General features: G+C 44.1%; 1 protein-coding gene across 1 annotated transcript in view; it reads left to right on the top strand.

Annotated features, from left to right (window-relative positions):
* The window catches only part of hacd3 (3-hydroxyacyl-CoA dehydratase 3), a 29779-nt gene extending 9438 nt beyond the window's left edge, over nt 1-20341 (top strand). Inside the window, exons 2-11 of the mRNA XM_029751963.1 lie at nt 624-666; nt 1229-1302; nt 1974-2138; nt 2732-2780; nt 3411-3521; nt 4033-4160; nt 12915-13027; nt 14383-14489; nt 16103-16234; nt 19242-20341. Of these exons, the coding sequence (XP_029607823.1) occupies nt 624-666; nt 1229-1302; nt 1974-2138; nt 2732-2780; nt 3411-3521; nt 4033-4160; nt 12915-13027; nt 14383-14489; nt 16103-16234; nt 19242-19318 (999 nt within the window). The 3' untranslated portion in view covers nt 19319-20341. The remainder of the gene's footprint in view (nt 1-623; nt 667-1228; nt 1303-1973; nt 2139-2731; nt 2781-3410; nt 3522-4032; nt 4161-12914; nt 13028-14382; nt 14490-16102; nt 16235-19241) is intronic.
* Nucleotides 20342-20933: the final 592 nt, after the last annotated feature.

The following is a 20933-nucleotide window of genomic DNA, read 5'->3' as shown; positions in this document are numbered from 1 at the left end:
ACTGGCTGCCATGCTTCTTCAGACTGGCTGCCAGGCTTCTTCAGAGTGGCTAGCAGGCTTCTTCAGAGTGGCTAGCAGGCTTCTTCAGAGTGGCTAGCAGGCTTCTTCAGAGTGGCTAGCAGGCTTCTTCAGACTGGCCGCCAGGCTTCTTCAGAGTGGCCGCCAGGCTTCTTCAGACTGGCTAGCAGGCTTCTTCAGAGTGGCTAGCAGGCTTCTTCAGAGTGGCTAGCAGGCTTCTTCAGAGGTGGTAAATAACATCAGTATTGTCTACATCTTACGTTCATAGAGATGGTGGTTGAAGATAGTGTTCCAACATAGCAAGACTTCCTCTTCACAGATTGACTAGGGGCTGATAACGAGTCCTGGCTAGTTTCATTTGCCTCGACTTGTAAACGCAATGAAACTAAGAACACAAACCAGTTGCCTAATATTACTGCATTTGAAAAGTACAATTTGCATGCTCTCCTTTGCAAAAAAGGATTCACCCAAAGAGAGTTCAAGTATCAGCTCTTTGGTAGAGTGTAAAGAGGAGCAACTTTAACTCATAATGTAGTCTGTATTCACTTTGGTAGAGTCTAAAGAGGAGCACCTCATAATGTAATCTGTACTCTCTTCTCTTGCAGAATCTTGACATCGGCGTGCGTGATAATGTCCTCCAATTCAGGGGTATGTATTCTATATTACAGTATTATCAACTAGAAGACTCATTAACCTACCATTATTATCAACTAGAAGACTCATTAACCTACCATTAGAGCGTGGCTTTGAAGACTCATTAACCTACCATTAGAGCGTGGCTTTGAAGACTCATTAATCTACCATTAGAGCATGGCTTTGAAGACTCAATATCCTACCATTAGAGCGTGGCTTTGAAGACTCATTAACCTACCATTAGAGCATGGCTTTGAAGACTCATTCACCTACCATTAGAGCATGGCTTTGAAGACTCATTAACTTACCATTAGAGCATGGCTTTGAAGACTCATTAACCTACCATTAGAGCATGGCTTTGAAGACTCATTAACCTACCATTAGAGCATGGCTTTGAAGACTCATTAACCTACCATTAGAGCGTGGCTTTGAAGACTCATTAATCTACCATTAGAGCGTGGCTTTGAAGACTCATTAATCTACCATTAGAGCGTGGCTTTGAAGACTCATTAATCTACCATTAGAGCATGGCTTTGAAGAAACAAATGATCCCTTTGTTTTGTTTGTTTGTTTCCAGCCCAGGGTCATGGAGCAAGAGGACAGAATGATTATGAGTTTAGTCTGCCGTTTCTTAATGCAGTGAAGACAGAGGTACTGTTTAGTAGATGGACTATTCTGGATAATAATAGACTTTGTTTACTAGACTATTCTGAATAATAATAGACTGTTTACTACACTATTCTGAATAATAATAGACTGTGTTTACTAGACTATTCTGAATAATTATAGACTGTGTTTACTAGACTATTCTGAATAATAAAAGACTGTGTTTACTACACTATTCTGAATAATAATAGACTGTGTTTACTAGACTATTCTGAATTATAATAGACTGTGTTTACTAGACTATTCTGAATAAATATAGACTGTTTACTAGACTATTCTGGATAATAATAGACTGTGTTTACTAGACTATTCTGAATAATAATAGACTGTGTTTACTAGACTATTCTGGATAATAATAGACTGTGTTTACTAGACTATTCTGAATTATAATAGACTGTGTTTACTAGACTATTCTGAATAATTATAGACTGTTTACTAGACTATTCTGGATAATAATAGACTGTGTTTACTAGACTATTCTGAATAATAATAGACTGTGTTTACTAGACTATTCTGGATAATAATAGACTGTGTTTACTAGACTATTCTGAATTATAATAGACTGTGTTTAGTGGATGGACTCTGTGTGGGTGTTGTAAACTAATGAAAGTGACTGTGTTGTTATTCTAATCTAATAGATATCATGTGTTCTCCAGGTGAGCCACAGGTCGACCCAGCGCCAGGTGAACATCACAGTGCGTAAGCAGCTGAGTGGCTGGTGGGACAGACTCACGCTACAGGAGAAGAAACCTCTTTTCCTTGCTCCTGACTTCGACCGCTGGGTGGATGAGTCTGACGCGGAGATGGAGCTACTGGAGAAGGTAACGTCCTGTAATATTAATATTATAATTCAGGATGTCAGGATAGATTTGGTATTACAGCAGATACAGCTCATTAATGAGAGAGAGAGACAGCACGTGTCTGTCTGTCTGTCTGTCTGTCTGTCTGTCTGTCTGTCTGTCTGTCTCCCTCCCTCCCCCTCTCTCTCTCTCTCTCTCTCTCTCTCTCCCTCCCCCTCTCTCTCTCTCTCTCCCTCCCCCCTCCCCCTCTCTCTCTCTCTCCCCCTCTCTCTCCCTTCCCCTCTCTCCCCCCTTCTCTCTCTCTCCCTCCCCCCTCTCTCTCTCTCTCTCTCGCTCTGTGTGTCTCTCTCTCTCTCTGTGTCTCTCTCTCTCTCTCTCTGTGTCTCTCTCTCTGTGTCTCTTTCTCTCTCCCTTTCTGTCTCTCTCTCTGTCTCTCTCTCTCTCTCTCTCTCTCTCTCTCTGCGGTGGGGGAAGAACAGCAAGCATAGCACATTGTGACAGTGATTACTTCATATTTACATCTTATGTTATTATTGATTCATAACAATATAATAATATAGAACATATACTGTATATATACTGTATTCATTGTGTATTCTGTGGTAACTTTCCAGGAGGAGAAAAAGAATCGACTGAACATGGAGTCAAGACTGTCAGACCCCTGTGAGTATAAACACACTGTATTTAACCAGTTGAAGGCTGTTAGAGGACTGTGAGTATAAACACACTGTATTTAACCAGCTGAAGGCTGTTAGAGGACTGTGAGTATAAACACACTGTATTTAACCAGTTGAAGGCTGTTAGAGGACTGTGAGTATAAACACACTGTATTTAACCAGCTGAAGGCTGTTAGAGGACTGTGAGTATAAACACACTGTATTTAACCAGTTGAAGGCTGTCACAGAGGACTGTGAGTATAAACACACTGTATTTAACCAGCTGAAGGCTGTTAGAGGACTGTGAGTATAAACACACTGTATTTAACCAGCTGAAGGCTGTCAGACCCCTGTGAGTATAAACACGCTGTATTTAACCAGCTGAAGGCTGTCAGACCCCTGTGAGTATAAACACACTGTATTTAACCAGCTGAAGGCTGTCAGACCCCTGTGAGTATAAACACACTGTATTTAACCAGCTGAAGGCTGTTAGAGGACTGTGAGTATAAACACACTGTATTTAACCAGCTGAAGGCTGCCAGAGAGGACTGTGAGTATAAACACACTGTATTTGTATGTGTAAGAACTCTAGGCAGAGAAATGTGACATGTGACCTATATTGTGAATTTCTTCCCAGCATTCATCACTCTGAAGAAAGGTTTTCTGTTCACCTACAACCTGGTTCAGTTCTTGGGCTTCTCCTGGATCTTCGTCAACATGACCATCCGACTCTTTATACTGGGACAAGGTGAATCACTTCAGTTAGACATGACCATTTGGCTCTTTATACTGGGACAAGGTGAATCACTTCAGTTAGACATGACCATTTGGCTCTTTATACTGGGACAAGGTGAATCACTTCAGTTAGACATGACCATTTGGCTCTTTATACTGGGACAAGGTGAATCGCTTCAGTTAGATATGACCATTTGACTCTTTATACTGGGACAAGGTGAATCACTTCAGTCAGACATGACCATTTGACTCTTTATACTGGGACAAGGTGAATCACTTCAGTCAGACATGACCATTTGACTCTTTATACTGCGACAAGGTGAATCACTTCAGTTAGACATGACAATTTGACTCTTTATACTGGGACAAGGTGAATCGCTTCAGTCAGACATGACATCGTTTGAGCCTGGGTGCCAGTCTGGCTGAGTTTGCAATTGTTCAGAAAACAGTGTAAATCGTAAACTCTTGTCTGGCAGTGAAGGACACGGGCATGACATATTTTCAACTGTCTTCCCCCTTTTCAGATTCTCTCTACGACACATTCTACACCATCTCCGACGTGATGTTTTTCTGCCAAATATTAGCCAGTGTAGAAGTCCTCAATGCCATGTTTGGAGTGGTCAAGGCTGCGGTGGTTCCTGCTTTCATACAGGTATTGGTACAGGTATATACAGGTATTGTACTGGTATTTGTACAGGTATATACAGGTATTGTACTGGTATTAGTACAGGTATATACAGGTATTGTACTGGTATTGGTACAGGTATATACAGGTATTGTACTGGTATTGGTACAGGTATATACAGGTATTGTACTGGTATTGGTACAGGTATATACAGGTATTGTACTGGTATTGGTACAGGTATATACAGGTATTGTACTGGTATTGGTATAGGTATATAAAGGTATTGTACTGGTATTGGTACAGGTATATACAGGTATAACACTGGTATTGGTACAGGTATATACAGGTATTGTATTGGTATAGGTATATACAGGTATAACACTGGTATTGGTACAGGTATATACAGGTATTGTATTGGTACAGGTATATACAGGTATAACACTGGTATTGGTACAGGTATATACAGGTATAACACTGGTATTGGTACAGGTATATACAGGTATAACACTGGTATTGGTACAGGTATATACAGGTATTGTACTGGTATTGGTACAGGTATATACAGGTATTGTACTGGTATTGGTACAGGTATATACAGGTATAACACTGGTATTGGTACAGGTATATACAGGTATAACACTGGTATTGGTACAGGTATATACAGGTATAACACTGGTATTGGTACAGGTATATACAGGTATAACACTGGTATTGGTACAGGTATATACAGGTATAACACTGGTATTGGTACAGGTATATACAGGTATTGTACTGGTATTGGTACAGGTATATACAGGTATTGTACTGGTATTGGTACAGGTATATACAGGTATAACACTGGTATTGGTACAGGTATATACAGGTATTGTACTGGTATTGGTACAGGTATATACAGGTATAACACTGGTATTGGTACAGGTATATACAGGTATAACACTGGTATTGGTACAGGTATATACAGGTATAACACTGGTATTGGTACAGGTATATACAGGTATTGTACTGGTATTGGTACAGGTATATACAGGTATAACACTGGTATTGGTACAGGTATATACAGGTATTGTATTGGTATAGGTATATACAGGTATAACACTGGTATTGGTACAGGTATATACAGGTATAACACTGGTATTGGTACAGGTATATACAGGTATTGTATTGGTATAGGTATATACAGGTATAACACTGGTATTGGTACAGGTATGTACTGGTATTGGTACAGGTATATACAGGTATTGTACAGGTATATACAGGTATAACACTGGTATTGGTACAGGTATATACAGGTATTGTACTGGTATTGGTACAGGTATATACAGGTATTGTACTGGTATTGGTACAGGTATATACAGGTATTGGTACAGGTATATACAGGTATTGTACTGGTATTGGTACAGGTATATACAGGTATTGTACTGGTATTGGTACAGGTATATACAGGTATTGTACTGGTATTGGTACAGGTATATACAGGTATAACACTGGTATTGGTACAGGTATATACAGGTATTTTACTGGTATTGGTACAGGTATATACAGGTATAACACTGGTATTGGTACAGGTATATACAGGTATTGTACTGGTATTGGTATAGGTATATACAGGTATTGTACTGGTATTGGTACAGGTATATACAGGTATAACACTGGTACACTACTACACTACTTTGAATCTAAGCATTGGCACAACACCACTTCAACACCGACAGCTTCATGGAACACGGGTAGTTTACTGTGATCATGGAACACGGATAGTTTACTGTGATCATGGAACACGGGTAGTTTACTGTGATCATGGAAGACGGGTAGTTTACTGTGATCGAGGAACACGGGTAGTTTACTGTAGTTTACTGTGATCATGGAACACGGGTAGTTTACTGTGATCATGGAAGACGGGTAGTTTACTGTGATCATGGAACACGGGTAGTTTACTGTGATCGTGGAACACGGGTAGTTTACTGTGATCGTGGAACACGGGTAGTTTACTGTAGTTTACTGTGATCATGGAACATGGGTAGTTTACTGCGATCGTGGAACACGGGTAGTTTACTGTAGTTTACTGTGATTGAGGAACACGGGTAGTTTACTGTGATCGTGGAACACGGGTAGTTTACTGTGATCGTGGAACACGGGTAGTTTACTGTGATCGTGGAACACGGGTAGTTTACTGTGATCGAGGAACACGGGTAGTTTACTGTGGTCGTGGAACACGGGTAGTTTACTGTAGTTTACTGTGATCGAGGAACACGGGTAGTTTACTGTGATCGTGGAACACGGGTAGTTTACTGTAGTTTACTGTGATCGTGGAACACGGGTAGTTTACTGTGATCGTGGAACACGGGTAGTTTACTGTGATCGTGGAACACGGGTAGTTTACTGTGATCGTGGAACACGGGTAGTTTACTGTGATCGTGGAACACGGGTAGTTTACTGTGATCATGGAACATGGGTAGTTTACTGTGATCATGGAACACGGGTAGTTTACTGTGATCATGGAAGACGGGTAGTTTACTGGGATCGAGGAACACGGGTAGTTTACTGTAGTTTACTGTGATCATGGAACACGGGTAGTTTACTGTGATCATGGAAGACGGGTAGTTTACTGTGATCATGGAACACGGGTAGTTTACTGTGATCGTGGAACACGGGTAGTTTACTGTGATCGTGGAACACGGGTAGTTTACTGTAGTTTACTGTGATCGTGGAACACGGGTAGTTTACTGTAGTTTACTGTGATCGTGGAACACGGGTAGTTTACTGTGATCGAGGAACACGGGTAGTTTACTGTGGTCGTAGAACACGGGTAGTTTACTGTGATCGTGGAACACGGGTAGTTTACTGTGATCATGGAACACGGGTAGTTTACTGTGATCGTGGAACACGGGTAGTTTACTGTGATTGTGGAACACGGGTAGTTTACTGTGGTCGTGGAACACGGGTAGTTTACTGTGGTCGTGGAACACGGGTAGTTTACTGTAGTTTACTGTGATCGAGGAACACGGGTAGTTTACTGTGATCGAGGAACACGGGTAGTTTACTGTGATCGAGGAACACGGGTAGTTTACTGTGATCGTGGAACACGGGTAGTTTACTGTGATCAAGGAACACGGGTAGTTTACTGTGGTCGTGGAACACGAGTAGTTTACTGTGATCGTGGAACACGGGTAGTTTACTGTGATCGTGGAACACGGGTAGTTTACTGTGATCGTGGAAAACGGGTAGTTTACTGTGATCGTGGAACACCGGAAGTTTACTGCGATCGAGGAACACGGGTCGTTTACTGTGATCGTGGAACACGGGTAGTTTACTGTGATCGTGGAACATGGGTAGTTTACTGTGATTGTGGAACACGGGTAGTTTACTGTGGTCATGGAACACGGGTAGTTAACTGTAGTTTACTGTGATCGTGGAACACTGGTAGTTTACTGTGATCGTGGAACACGGGTAGTTTACTGTAGTTTACTGTGATTGAGGAACACGGGTAGTTTACTGTGATCGTGGAACACGGGTAGTTTACTGCGATCGTGGAACACGGGTCGTTTACTGTAGTTTACTGCGATCGTGGAACACGGGTAGTTTACTGCGATCGTGGAACACGGGTAGTTTACTGTAGTTTACTATGATTGAGGAACACGGGTAGTTTACTGTGATCGTGGAACATGGGTAGTTTACTGTGATCGTGGAACACGGGTAGTTAACTGTAGTTTACTGCGATCGTGGAACACGGGTAGTTTACTGTAGTTTACTGTGATTGAGGAACACGGGTAGTTTACTGTGATCGCGGAACACGGGTAGATTACTGTGATCGTGGAACACGGGTAGTTTACTGTGATCGAGGAACACGGGTAGTTTACTGTGGTCTTGGAAAACGGGTAGTTTACTGTAGTTTACTGTGATCGAGGAACACGGGTAGTTTACTGTGATCGTGGAACACGGGTAGTTTACTGTAGTTTACTGTGATCGTGGAACACGGGTAGTTTACTGTGATCGTGGAACACGGGTAGTTTACTGTGATCGTGGAACACGGGTAGTTTACTGTGATCGTGGAACACGGGTAGTTTACTGTGATCGTGGAACACGGGTAGTTTACTGTGATCGAGGAACACGGGTAGTTTACTGTCATCGTGGAACACGGGTAGTTTACTGTAGTTTACTGTGATCATGGAACACGGGTAGTTTACTGTGATTGAGGAACACGGGTAGTTTACTGTGATCGTGGAACACGGGTAGTTTACTGTAGTTTACTGTGATTGAGGAACACGGGTAGTTTACTGTGATCGTGGAACACGGGTAGTTTACTGTGATCGTGGAACACGGGTAGTTTACTGTAGTTTACTGTGATCATGGAACACGGGTAGTTTACTGCGATCGTGGAACACGGGTAGTTTACTGTAGTTTACTGTGATTGAGGAACACGGGTAGTTTACTGTGATCGTGGAACACGGGTAGTTTACTGTAGTTTACTGTGATCGATGAACACGGGTAGTTTACTGTAGTTTACTGTGATCGAGGAACACGGGTAGTTTACTGTGATCGTGGAACACGGGTAGTTTACTGTGGTCGTGGAACACGGGTAGTTTACTGTGATCGTGGAACACGGGTAGTTTACTGTAGTTTACTGTGATCTTGGAACACGGGTAGTTTACTGTGATCGAGGAACACGGGTAGTTTACTGTGATCGTGGAACACGGGTAGTTTACTGTAGTTTACTGTGATCGAGGAACACGGGTAGTTTACTGTAGTTTACTGTGATCGAGGAACACGGGTAGTTTACTGTGATCGTGGAACACGGGTAGTTTACTGTGGTCGTGGAACACGGGTAGTTTACTGTGATCGTGGAACACGGGTAGTTTAATGTGATCGTGGAACACGGGTAGTTCACTGTGATTGTGGAACACGGGTAGTTTACTGTAGTTTACTGTGATCGTGGAACACGGGTAGGTTACTGTGATCGAGGAACACGGGTAGTTTACTGTGATCGAGGAACACGGGTAGTTTACTGTGATATTGGAACACAGGTAGTTTACTGTAGTTTACTGTGATCGTGGAACACGGGTAGTTTACTGTGATCGTGGAACACGGGTAGTTTACTGTGATCGTGGAACACGGGTAGTTTACTGTAGTTTACTGTGATCGTGGAACACGGGTAGTTTACTGTAGTTTACTGTGATCGTGGAACACGGGTAGTTTACTGTGATCGAGGAACACGGGTAGTTTACTGTGGTCGTAGAACACGGGTAGTTTACTGTGATCGTGGAACACGGGTAGTTTACTGTGATCATGGAACACGGGTAGTTTACTGTGATCGTGGAACACGGGTAGTTTACTGTGATTGTGGAACACGGGTAGTTTACTGTGGTCGTGGAACACGGGTAGTTTACTGTGGTCGTGGAACACGGGTAGTTTACTGTAGTTTACTGTGATCGAGGAACACGGGTAGTTTACTGTGATCGAGGAACACGGGTAGTTTACTGTGATCGAGGAACACGGGTAGTTTACTGTGATCGTGGAACACGGGTAGTTTACTGTGATCAAGGAACACGGGTAGTTTACTGTGGTCGTGGAACACGAGTAGTTTACTGTGATCGTGGAACACGGGTAGTTTACTGTGATCGTGGAACACGGGTAGTTTACTGTGATCGTGGAAAACGGGTAGTTTACTGTGATCGTGGAACACCGGAAGTTTACTGCGATCGAGGAACACGGGTCGTTTACTGTGATCGTGGAACACGGGTAGTTTACTGTGATCGTGGAACATGGGTAGTTTACTGTGATTGTGGAACACGGGTAGTTTACTGTGGTCATGGAACACGGGTAGTTAACTGTAGTTTACTGTGATCGTGGAACACTGGTAGTTTACTGTGATCGTGGAACACGGGTAGTTTACTGTAGTTTACTGTGATTGAGGAACACGGGTAGTTTACTGTGATCGTGGAACACGGGTAGTTTACTGCGATCGTGGAACACGGGTCGTTTACTGTAGTTTACTGCAATCGTGGAACACGGGTAGTTTACTGCGATCGTGGAACACGGGTAGTTTACTGTAGTTTACTATGATTGAGGAACACGGGTAGTTTACTGTGATCGTGGAACATGGGTAGTTTACTGTGATCGTGGAACACGGGTAGTTAACTGTAGTTTACTGCGATCGTGGAACACGGGTAGTTTACTGTAGTTTACTGTGATTGAGGAACACGGGTAGTTTACTGTGATCGCGGAACACGGGTAGATTACTGTGATCGTGGAACACGGGTAGTTTACTGTGATCGAGGAACACGGGTAGTTTACTGTGGTCTTGGAAAACGGGTAGTTTACTGTAGTTTACTGTGATCGAGGAACACGGGTAGTTTACTGTGATCGTGGAACACGGGTAGTTTACTGTAGTTTACTGTGATCGTGGAACACGGGTAGTTTACTGTGATCGTGGAACACGGGTAGTTTACTGTGATCGTGGATTACGGGTAGTTTACTGTGATCGTGGAACACGGGTAGTTTACTGTGATCGTGGAACACGGGTAGTTTACTGTGATCGAGGAACACGGGTAGTTTACTGTCATCGTGGAACACGGGTAGTTTACTGTAGTTTACTGTGATCATGGAACACGGGTAGTTTACTGTGATTGAGGAACACGGGTAGTTTACTGTGATCGTGGAACACGGGTAGTTTACTGTAGTTTACTGTGATTGAGGAACACGGGTAGTTTACTGTGATCGTGGAACACGGGTAGTTTACTGTGATCGAGGAACACGGGTAGTTTACTGTAGTTTACTGTGATCATGGAACACGGGTAGTTTACTGCGATCGTGGAACACGGGTAGTTTACTGTAGTTTACTGTGATTGAGGAACACGGGTAGTTTACTGTGATCGTGGAACACGGGTAGTTTACTGTAGTTTACTGTGATCGATGAACACGGGTAGTTTACTGTAGTTTACTGTGATCGAGGAACACGGGTAGTTTACTGTGATCGTGGAACACGGGTAGTTTACTGTGGTCGTGGAACACGGGTAGTTTACTGTGATCGTGGAACACGGGTAGTTTACTGTAGTTTACTGTGATCTTGGAACACGGGTAGTTTACTGTGATCGAGGAACACGGGTAGTTTACTGTGATCGTGGAACACGGGTAGTTTACTGTAGTTTACTGTGATCGAGGAACACGGGTAGTTTACTGTAGTTTACTGTGATCGAGGAACACGGGTAGTTTACTGTGATCGTGGAACACGGGTAGTTTACTGTGGTCGTGGAACACGGGTAGTTTACTGTGATCGTGGAACACGGGTAGTTTAATGTGATCGTGGAACACGGGTAGTTCACTGTGATCGTGGAACACGGGTAGTTTACTGTAGTTTACTGTGATCGTGGAACACGGGTAGGTTACTGTGATCGAGGAACACGGGTAGTTTACTGTGATCGAGGAACACGGGTAGTTTACTGTGATATTGGAACACGGGTAGTTTACTGTAGTTTACTGTGATCGTGGAACACGGGTAGTTTACTGTGATCGTGGAACACGGGTAGTTTACTGTGATCGTGGAACACGGGTAGTTTACTGTGATCGTGGAACACGGGTAGCTTACTGTGATCGAGGAACACGGGTAGTTTACTGTGATCGTGGAACACGGGTAGTTTACTGTGATCGTGGAACACGGGTAGTTTACTGTGATCGTGGAACACGGGTAGTTTACTGTGATCAAGGAACACGGGTAGTTTACTGTAGTTTACTGTGATCTTGGAACACGGGTAGTTTACTGTGATCGAGGAACACGGGTAGTTTACTGTAGTTTACTGTGATCATGGAACACGGGTAGTTTACTGTAGTTTACTGTGGTCGTAGAACACGGGTAGTTTACTGTGATCGTGGAACACGGGTAGTTTATTGTGATCGTGGAACACGGGTAGTTTACTGTAGTTTACTGTGATCAAGGAACACGGGTAGTTTACTGTAGTTTACTTTGATCGAGGAACACGGGTAGTTTACTGTGATCGTGGAACACGGGTAGTTTACTGTGGTCGTGGAACACGGGTAGTTTACTGTGATCGTGGAACACGGGTAGTTTACTGTGATCGTGGAACACGGGTAGTTTACTGTGATCGTGGAACACGGGTAGTTTACTGTGATCGAGGAACACGGGTAGTTTACTGTGATTGTGAAACACGGGTAGTTTACTGTAGTTTACTGTGATCGTGGAACACGGGTAGTTTACTGTGATCGTGGAACACGGGTAGTTTACTGTGATCGTGGAACACGGGTAGTTTACTGTAGTTTACTGTGATCGTGGAACACGGGTAGTTTACTGTAGTTTACTGTGATCGAGGAACACGGGTAGTTTACTGTAGTTTACTGTGATCGAGGAACACGGGTAGTTTACTGTGATCGTGGAACACGGGTAGTTTACTGTGATCGTGGAACACGGGTAGTTTACTGTGATCGAGGAACACGGGTAGTTTACTGTGATTGTGGAACACGGGTAGTTTACTGTGATCGTGGAACACGGGTAGTTTACTGTGATCGTGGAAGGCGGGTAGTTTACTGTGGTCGTGGAACACGGGTAGTTTACTGTGATCGTGGAACACGGGTAGTTTACTGTGATCGTGGAAGACGGGTAGTTTACTGTGATCATGGAACACGGGTAGTTTATTGTGGAACACGGGTAATTTATTTTTCTAACATTCTATACAATTGTATTTTTGTAAAACAATATTCTATGTGTACTGTGGTGCAGACGTGTCTGTCTGGTGTTTGTGACTGTGTACTGTGGTTGTTCTTCATCTCCAGGTGGTTGGTAGGAACTTTATCCTCTTCATCATCCTCGGCAGCCTGCAGGAGATGCACAACAAACCAGTGGTCTTCTTTGTCTTCTACCTCTGGAGCAGTATAGAGATCTTTAGGTGGGTATAGAGATGTTTAGGGGGTATAGAGATGTTTAGGTGGGTATAGAGATGTTTAGGTGGTATAGAGATCTTTAGGTGGGTATAGAGATCTTTAGGTGGGTATAGAGATGTTTAGGTGGGTATAGAGATGTTTAGGTGGTATAGAGATGTTTAGGTGGGTATAGAGATGTTTAGGTGGGTATAGAGATGTTTAGGTGGGTATAGAGATGTTTAGGTGGTATAGAGATGTTTAGGTGGGTGTAGAGATGTTTAGGTGGTATAAAGATGTTTAGGTGGGTGTAGAGATGTTTAGGTGGTATAGAGATGTTTAGGTGGTATAGAGATGTTTAGGTGGGTATAGAGATGTTTAGGTGGGTATAGAGATGTTTAGGTGGTATAGAGATGTTTAGGGGGTATAGAGATGTTTAGGTGGGTATAGAGATGTTTAGGTGGTATAGAGATGTTTAGGTGGATATAGAGATGTTTAGGTGGTATAGAGATGTTTAGGTGGGTATAGAGATGTTTAGGTGGGTATAGAGATGTTTAGGTGGGTATAGAGATGTTTAGGTGGTATAGAGATGTTTAGGGGGTATAGAGATGTTTAGGTGGTATAGAGATGTTTAGGTGGATATAGAGATGTTTAGGTGGTATAGAGATGTTTAGGTGGTATAGAGATGTTTAGGTGGGTATAGAGATGTTTAGGTGGTATAGAGATGTTTAGGTGGGTATAGAGATGTTTAGGTGGTATAGAGATGTTTAGGTGGGTATAGAGATGTTTAGGTGGGTATAGAGATGTTTAGGTGGGTATAGAGATGTTTAGGTGGTATAGAGATGTTTAGGTGGGTATAGAGATGTTTAGGTGGGTATAGAGATGTTTAGGTGGTATAGAGATGTTTAGGTGGTATAGAGATCTTTAGGTGGTATAGAGATGTTTAGGTGGGTATAGAGATGTTTAGGTGGGTGTAGAGATGTTTAGGTGGTATAGAGATGTTTAGGTGGGTATAGAGATGTTTAGGTGGGTGTAGAGATGTTTAGGTGGTATAGAGATGTTTAGGTGGGTATAGAGATGTTTAGGTGGTATAGAGATGTTTAGGTGGTATAATAAGCCTACTGTACATAAAGGGGTCGTTCATGCTGTCTGTGTATGTGTGGATGTGGAAGCAAAATGGCCGATCATCAAGAAGCTTCCTGCTGTAAGATAGCGTTATCTGTCCAGTTTCCTCTGTCGACGTCAGCCTCTTTTATACCACAACACTGACATACATCTATGTGCGTCGCTCATGAATACCAATAAAGAAAGTTTATGGTTTACTTTACGTCTTCAGAAGGATGCCATTTTATTTCCAATGAAGATCCATTCCTCCCCACCCCAGGTATCCATTCTACATGCTGGGTTGTATCGACACAGAGTGGAAGACAATCACCTGGCTGAGGTACACCATCTGGATACCCCTGTACCCTCTGGGGGTGCTGGCTGAAGGTGAGTTAGTTTACAGGGACACCGTCTGGATAGACAGGGACACCGTCTGGATACCCCTGTACCCTCTGGGGGTGCTGGCTGAAGGTGAGTTAGTTTACAGGGACACAGTCGGGATAGACAGGGACACCGTCTGGATAGATAGGGACACCGTCGGGATAGACAGGGAGACACCGTCGGGATAGACAGGGACACCGTCTGGATACCCCTGTACCCTCTGGGGGTGCTGGCTGAAGGTGAGTTAGTTTACAGGGACACCGTCGGGATAGACAGGGAGACACCGTCGGGATAGACAGGGACACCGTCTGGATAGACAGGGACACCGTCGGGATAGACAGGGACACCCCGTCGGGATAGACAGGGAGACCGTCTGGATAGACAGGGACACCGTCGGGATAGACAGGGACACCCCGTCGGGATAGACAGGGACACCCCGTCGGGATAGACAGGGACACCGTCGGGATAGACAGGGACACACCGTCGGGATAGACAGGGACACCGTCGGGATAGACAGGGACACCGTCTGGATAGACAGGGACACACCGTCGGGATAGACAGGGACACCGTCGGGATAGACAGGGACACCGTCTGGATAGACAGGGAGACACCGTCGGGATAGACAGGGACACCGTCTGGATAGACAGGGAGACACCGTCGGGATAGACAGGGACACCGTCTGGATAGACAGGGACACCGTCTGGATAGACAGGGACACACCGTCGGGATAGACAGGGAGACCGTCTGGATAGACAGGGACACACCGTTGGGATAGACAGGGACACACTGTCTGGATAGACAGGGACACCGTCTGGATAGACAGGGACACACCGTCTGGATAGACAGGGACACACCGTCGGGATAGACAGGGACACCGTCGGGATAGACAGGGACACCGTCGGGATAGACAGGGAGACACCGTCGGGATAGACAGGGAGACACCATCTGGATAGACAGGGACACCGTCTGGATAGACAGGGAGACACCGTCGGGACAGACAGGGACACCGTCGGGATAGACAGGGAGACACCGTCTGGATAGACAGGGACACCGTCTGGATAGACAGGGAGACCGTCTGGATAGACAGGGAGACACCTTCGGGATAGACAGGGAGACACCGTCTGGATAGACAGGGAGACACCGTCTGGATAGACAGGGACACCGTCTGGATAGACAGGGAGACCGTCTGGATAGACAGGGAGACACCGTCTGGATAGACAGGGACACCGTCTGGATAGACAGGGAGACCGTCTGGATAGACAGGGAGACACCGTCTGGATAGACAGGGAGACCGGTATGTAGTATTACTAAGAGGAGAGGCTGATGGGAAGTGGGAAGAATGGACAGAATACCTGGGTAACACTTTACTCACCAGTTCTCTCCCCCCCTCTACCTCTCCAGTGGTCCAGTCCATTTACTCACCAGTTCTCTCCCCCCCTCTACCTCTCCAGTGGTCCAGTCCATTTACTCACCAGTTCTCTCTCCCCCCCTCTACCTCTCCAGTGGTCCAGTCCATTTACTCACCAGTTCTCTCTCCCTCCCCCCTCTACCTCTCCAGTGGTCCAGTCCATTTACTCACCAGTTATCTCTCTCTCCCCCCCCCCCCTCTACCCCTCCAGCGGTTGCAGTGGTCCAGTCCATCTCGGTGTTTGACCAGAGCAGACTGTTCAGTATTCCTCTACCTGAAGCCCTGGGCTCCTCTGTCAGCTTCTCCTGTGTTCTCTATGTCTATCTCCCTCTCATGGTCATCGGTGAGTTGGCAATTATAGTCATGAAAAATGGATCCTAATGTTTTGGAACAATCTACATATTTCTCTTGTACGGTCCACCTTTACAGTTATGGGGTAATTACTATTTGTGACAACATTGAGGGGTCCATCTTTATATATGAGGGTGTGGCCTATGAGGCGTCCATCTTTATATATGAGGGTGTGGCCTATGAGGCGTCCATCTTTATATATGAGGGTGTGGCCTATGAGGCGTCCATCTTTATATATATCAGGGTGTGGCCTATGAGGCGTCCATCTTTATGAGGGTGTGGCTTATGAGGTGTCCATCTTTATATATATATGAGGGTGTGGCCTATGAGGCGTCCATCTTTATATATATGAGGGTGGGGCCTATGAGGCGTCCATCTTTATATATATGAGGGTGTGGCCTATGAGGCGTCCATCTTTATGAGGGTGTGGCCTATGAGGTGTCCATCTTTATATATGAGGGTGTGGCCTATGAGGCGTCCATCTTTATGAGGGTGTGGCCTATGAGGCGTCCATCTTTATATATATGAGGGTGTGGCCTATGAGGCGTCCATCTTTATATATGAGGGTGTGACCTATGAGGCGTCCATCTTTATGAGGGTGTGGCCTATGAGGTATCCATCTTTATATATATCAGGGTGTGGCCTATGAGGTGTCCATCTTTATATATATGAGGGTGGGGCCTATGAGGCGTCCATCTTTATATATGAGGGTGTGACCTATGAGGTGTCCATCTTTATATATATGAGGGTGTGGCCTATGAGGCGTCCATCTTTATGAGGGTGTGGCCTATGAGGTGTCCATCTTTATATATATGAGGGTGTGGCCTATGAGGCGTCCATCTTTATATATATGAGGGTGTGGCCTATGAGGCGTCCATCTTTATATATATGAGGGTGTGGCCTATGAGGCGTCCATCTTTATATATATAAGGGTGTGGCCTATGAGGTGTCCATCTTTATATATATATGAGGGTGTGGCCTATGAGGCGTCCATCTTTGAGGGTGTGGCCTATGAGGCGTCCATCTTTATATATATGAGGGTGTGGCCTATGAGGCGTCCATCTTTATAAATGAGGGTGTGGCCTATGAGGTGTCCATCTTTATATATATATGAGGGTGTGGCCTATGAGGCGTCCATCTTTATATATATAAGGGTGTGGCCTATGAGGTGTCCATCTTTATATATATAAGGGTGTGGCCTATGAGGCGTCCATCTTTATATATATAAGGGTGTGGCCTATGAGGTGTCCATCTTTATATATATATGAGGGTGTGGCCTATGAGGCGTCCATCTTTATATATTTGAGGGTGTGGCCTATGAGGCGTCCATCTTTATGAGGGTGTGGCCCATGAGGCGTCCATCTTTGAGGGTGTGGCCTATGAGGCGTCCATCTTTATGAGGGTGTGGCCTATGAGGCGTCCATCTTTATGAGGGTGTGGCCTATGAGGTGTCCATCTTTATATATATATATGAGGGTGTGGCCTATGAGGCGTCCATCTTTATATATGAGGGTGGGCCTATGAGGCGTCCATCTTTATGAGGGTGTGGCCTATGAGGCGTCCATCTTTATATATATGAGGGTGTGGCCTATGAGGCGCCCATCTTTATATATATGAGGGTGTGGCCTATGAGGCGTCCATCTTTGAGGGTGTGGCCTATGAGGTCATATAAAGATGGACGCCTCATAGGCCACACCTTCATATATATATAAAGATGGACGCCTCATAGGCCACACCCTCATATATATATAAAGATGGACGCCTCATAGGCCACACCCTCAAAGATGGACGCCTCATAGGCCACACCCTCATATATATAAAGATGGACGCCTCATAGGCCACACCCTCATATATATAAAGATGGACGCCTCATAGGCCACACCCTCATATATATAAAGATGGACGCCTCATAGGCCACACCCTCATATATATAAAGATGGACGCCTCATAGGCCACACCCTCATATATATAAAGATGGACGCCTCATAGGCCACACCCTCATATATATAAAGATGGACACCTCATAGGCCACACCCTCATATATATAAAGATGGACGCCTCATAGGCCACACCCTCATATATATAAAGATGGACGCCTCATAGGCCACACCCTCATATATATAAAGATGGACACCTCATAGGCCACACCCTCATATATATAAAGATGGACGCCTCATAGGCCACACCCTCATATATAAAGATGGACGCCTCATAGGCCACACCCTCAAAGATGGACACCTCATAGGCCACACCCTCATAAAGATGGACGCCTCATAGGCCACACCCTCATATATATATATAAAGATGGACGCCTCATAGGCCACACCCTCATAAAGATGGACGCCTCATAGGCCACACCCTCATATATATATAAAGATGGATGCCTCATAGGCCACACCCTCATATATATATAAAGATGGACGCCTCATAGGCCACACCCTCATATATATAAAGATGGACGCCTCATAGGCCACACCCTCATATATATAAAGATGGACGCCTCATAGGCCACACCCTCATATATATATAAAGATGGACGCCTCATAGGCCACACCCTCATATATATATAAAGATGGACGCCTCATAGGCCACACCCTCATATATATAAAGATGGACACCTCATAGGCCACACCCTCATATATATAAAGATGGACACCTTATAGGCCACACCCTCATAAAGATGGACGCCTCATAGGCCACACCCTCATATATATATATAAAGATGGACGCCTCATAGGCCACACCCTCATATATAAAGATGGACGCCTCATAGGCCACACCCTCATAAAGATGGACGCCTCATAGGCCACACCCTCAAAGATGGACGCCTCATAGGCCACACCCTCATATATAAAGATGGCCACACCCTCATATATAAAGATGGACGCCACATATATATAAAGATGGACGCCTCATATATAAAGATGGGCGCCTCATAGGCCCCATATTTAAAGTGTTTATCAACTTGTGACCTAACAATATTGTCTGTTGTGTTGCAGGGCTTCTCATCAATTTCCGCCACCTGTACAAGCAGAGGAGGAAGAAGTTCCGGACCAGGAAGAGGAAATCTAACTGACGTCATTTTTTGATCTTCCAACATCTTTTCTCAAAATACACCTCCTGTCTGTTCCCATCATCTCATCTAGGGTGACTAAATATTCCCATCATCTCATCTAGGGTGACTAAATATTCCCATCATCTCATCTAGGGTGACTAAATATTCCCATCATCTCATCTAGGGTGACTAAATGTTCCCATCATCTCATCTAGGGTGACTAAATATTCCCATCATCTCATCTAGGGTGACTAAATATTCCCATCATCTCATCTAGGGTGACTAAATATTCCCATCATCTCATCTAGGGTGACTAAATATTCCCATCATCTCATCTAGGGTGACTAAATATTCCCATCATCTCATCTAGGGTGACTAAACATTCCCATCATCTCATCTAGGGTGACTAAATATTCCCATCATCTCATCTAGGGTGACTAAATATTCCCATCATCTCATCTAGGGTGACTAAATATTCCCATCATCTCATCTAGGGTGACTAAATATTCCCATCATCTCATCTAGGGTGACTAAATATTCCCATCATCTCATCTAGGGTGACTAAATATTCCCATCATCTCATCTAGGGTGACTAAATATTCCCATCATCTCATCTAGGGTGACTAAATATTCCCATCATCTCATCTAGGGTGACTAAATATTCCCATCATCTCATCTAGGGTGACTAAATATTCCCATCATCTCATCTAGGGTGACTAAATATTCCCATCATCTCATCTAGGGTGACTAAATATTCCCATCATCTCATCTAGGGTGACTAAATATTCCCATCATCTCATCTAGGGTGACTAAATATTCCAGTAACTTTCTCAACATTTCCAGAAGTCCCAGTTAGGAAAAACCTTGGAATTTTTGCAACCCTCGTCTTGTATTTTCTATTTGTAGTTGATAATAACAGTATGATATCTTCCGGGTGTTTGTCAAAGTCATCCTGCTAACAAACTTCCTCAGGGAAAGTCACATAAAGATGTTTTTTTTGTCATGTCAATTAATATACTGAATAAAAATGAACAGTTTCACTTCCTGGGTAAATTGTGTAAAATTAATTTTAAAAAAATACTCATCGTTGACACGGCGATTAGGAGGGAGAAAAAAAGAAACCCTTTTTTTCATTTATTCATTTAGGAAAAAGTTATAAAAACGATATGTACAAAACAGGTCAAAAACACATGTGAAGCCATAGGCCTTAGCATTGAGTAGGGGATAGGGTGCTGTTTCAGACTATAAGAATGAAGCTCTCTGGTTCACCAACTGTTAAGTTGGTGAACCAGAGAGCTTCATTCTTATAGTCTGAAACAGCACCCTATCCCCTATATAGTGCACTACTTTAGACCAGAGCCGTATGGCACCCTATTCCCTATATAGTGCACTACTTTAGACCAGGGCCCTATGGCACCCTATTCCCTATATAGTGCACTACTTTAGACCAGAGCCCTATAGAACCCTATTCCCTATATAGTGCACTACTTTAGACCAGAGCCCTATGGCACCCTATTCCCTATATAGTGCACTACTTTAGACCAGGGCCTATAGGGATATATAGGTAATATGTCCCCCAGTATCTGGACTTTAGTGATATTGATCCTGACGATTCTCCTCTCTAACAATCCAGGAA

This window comes from Salmo trutta, chromosome 4, assembly GCF_901001165.1.
Source record: "Salmo trutta chromosome 4, fSalTru1.1, whole genome shotgun sequence".
NCBI classification, from domain to species: Eukaryota; Metazoa; Chordata; class Actinopteri; order Salmoniformes; family Salmonidae; genus Salmo; species Salmo trutta.
The sequence above is the reverse complement of the archived record's forward strand: the minus strand, read 5'-3'. Positions and strand labels throughout refer to the sequence as shown.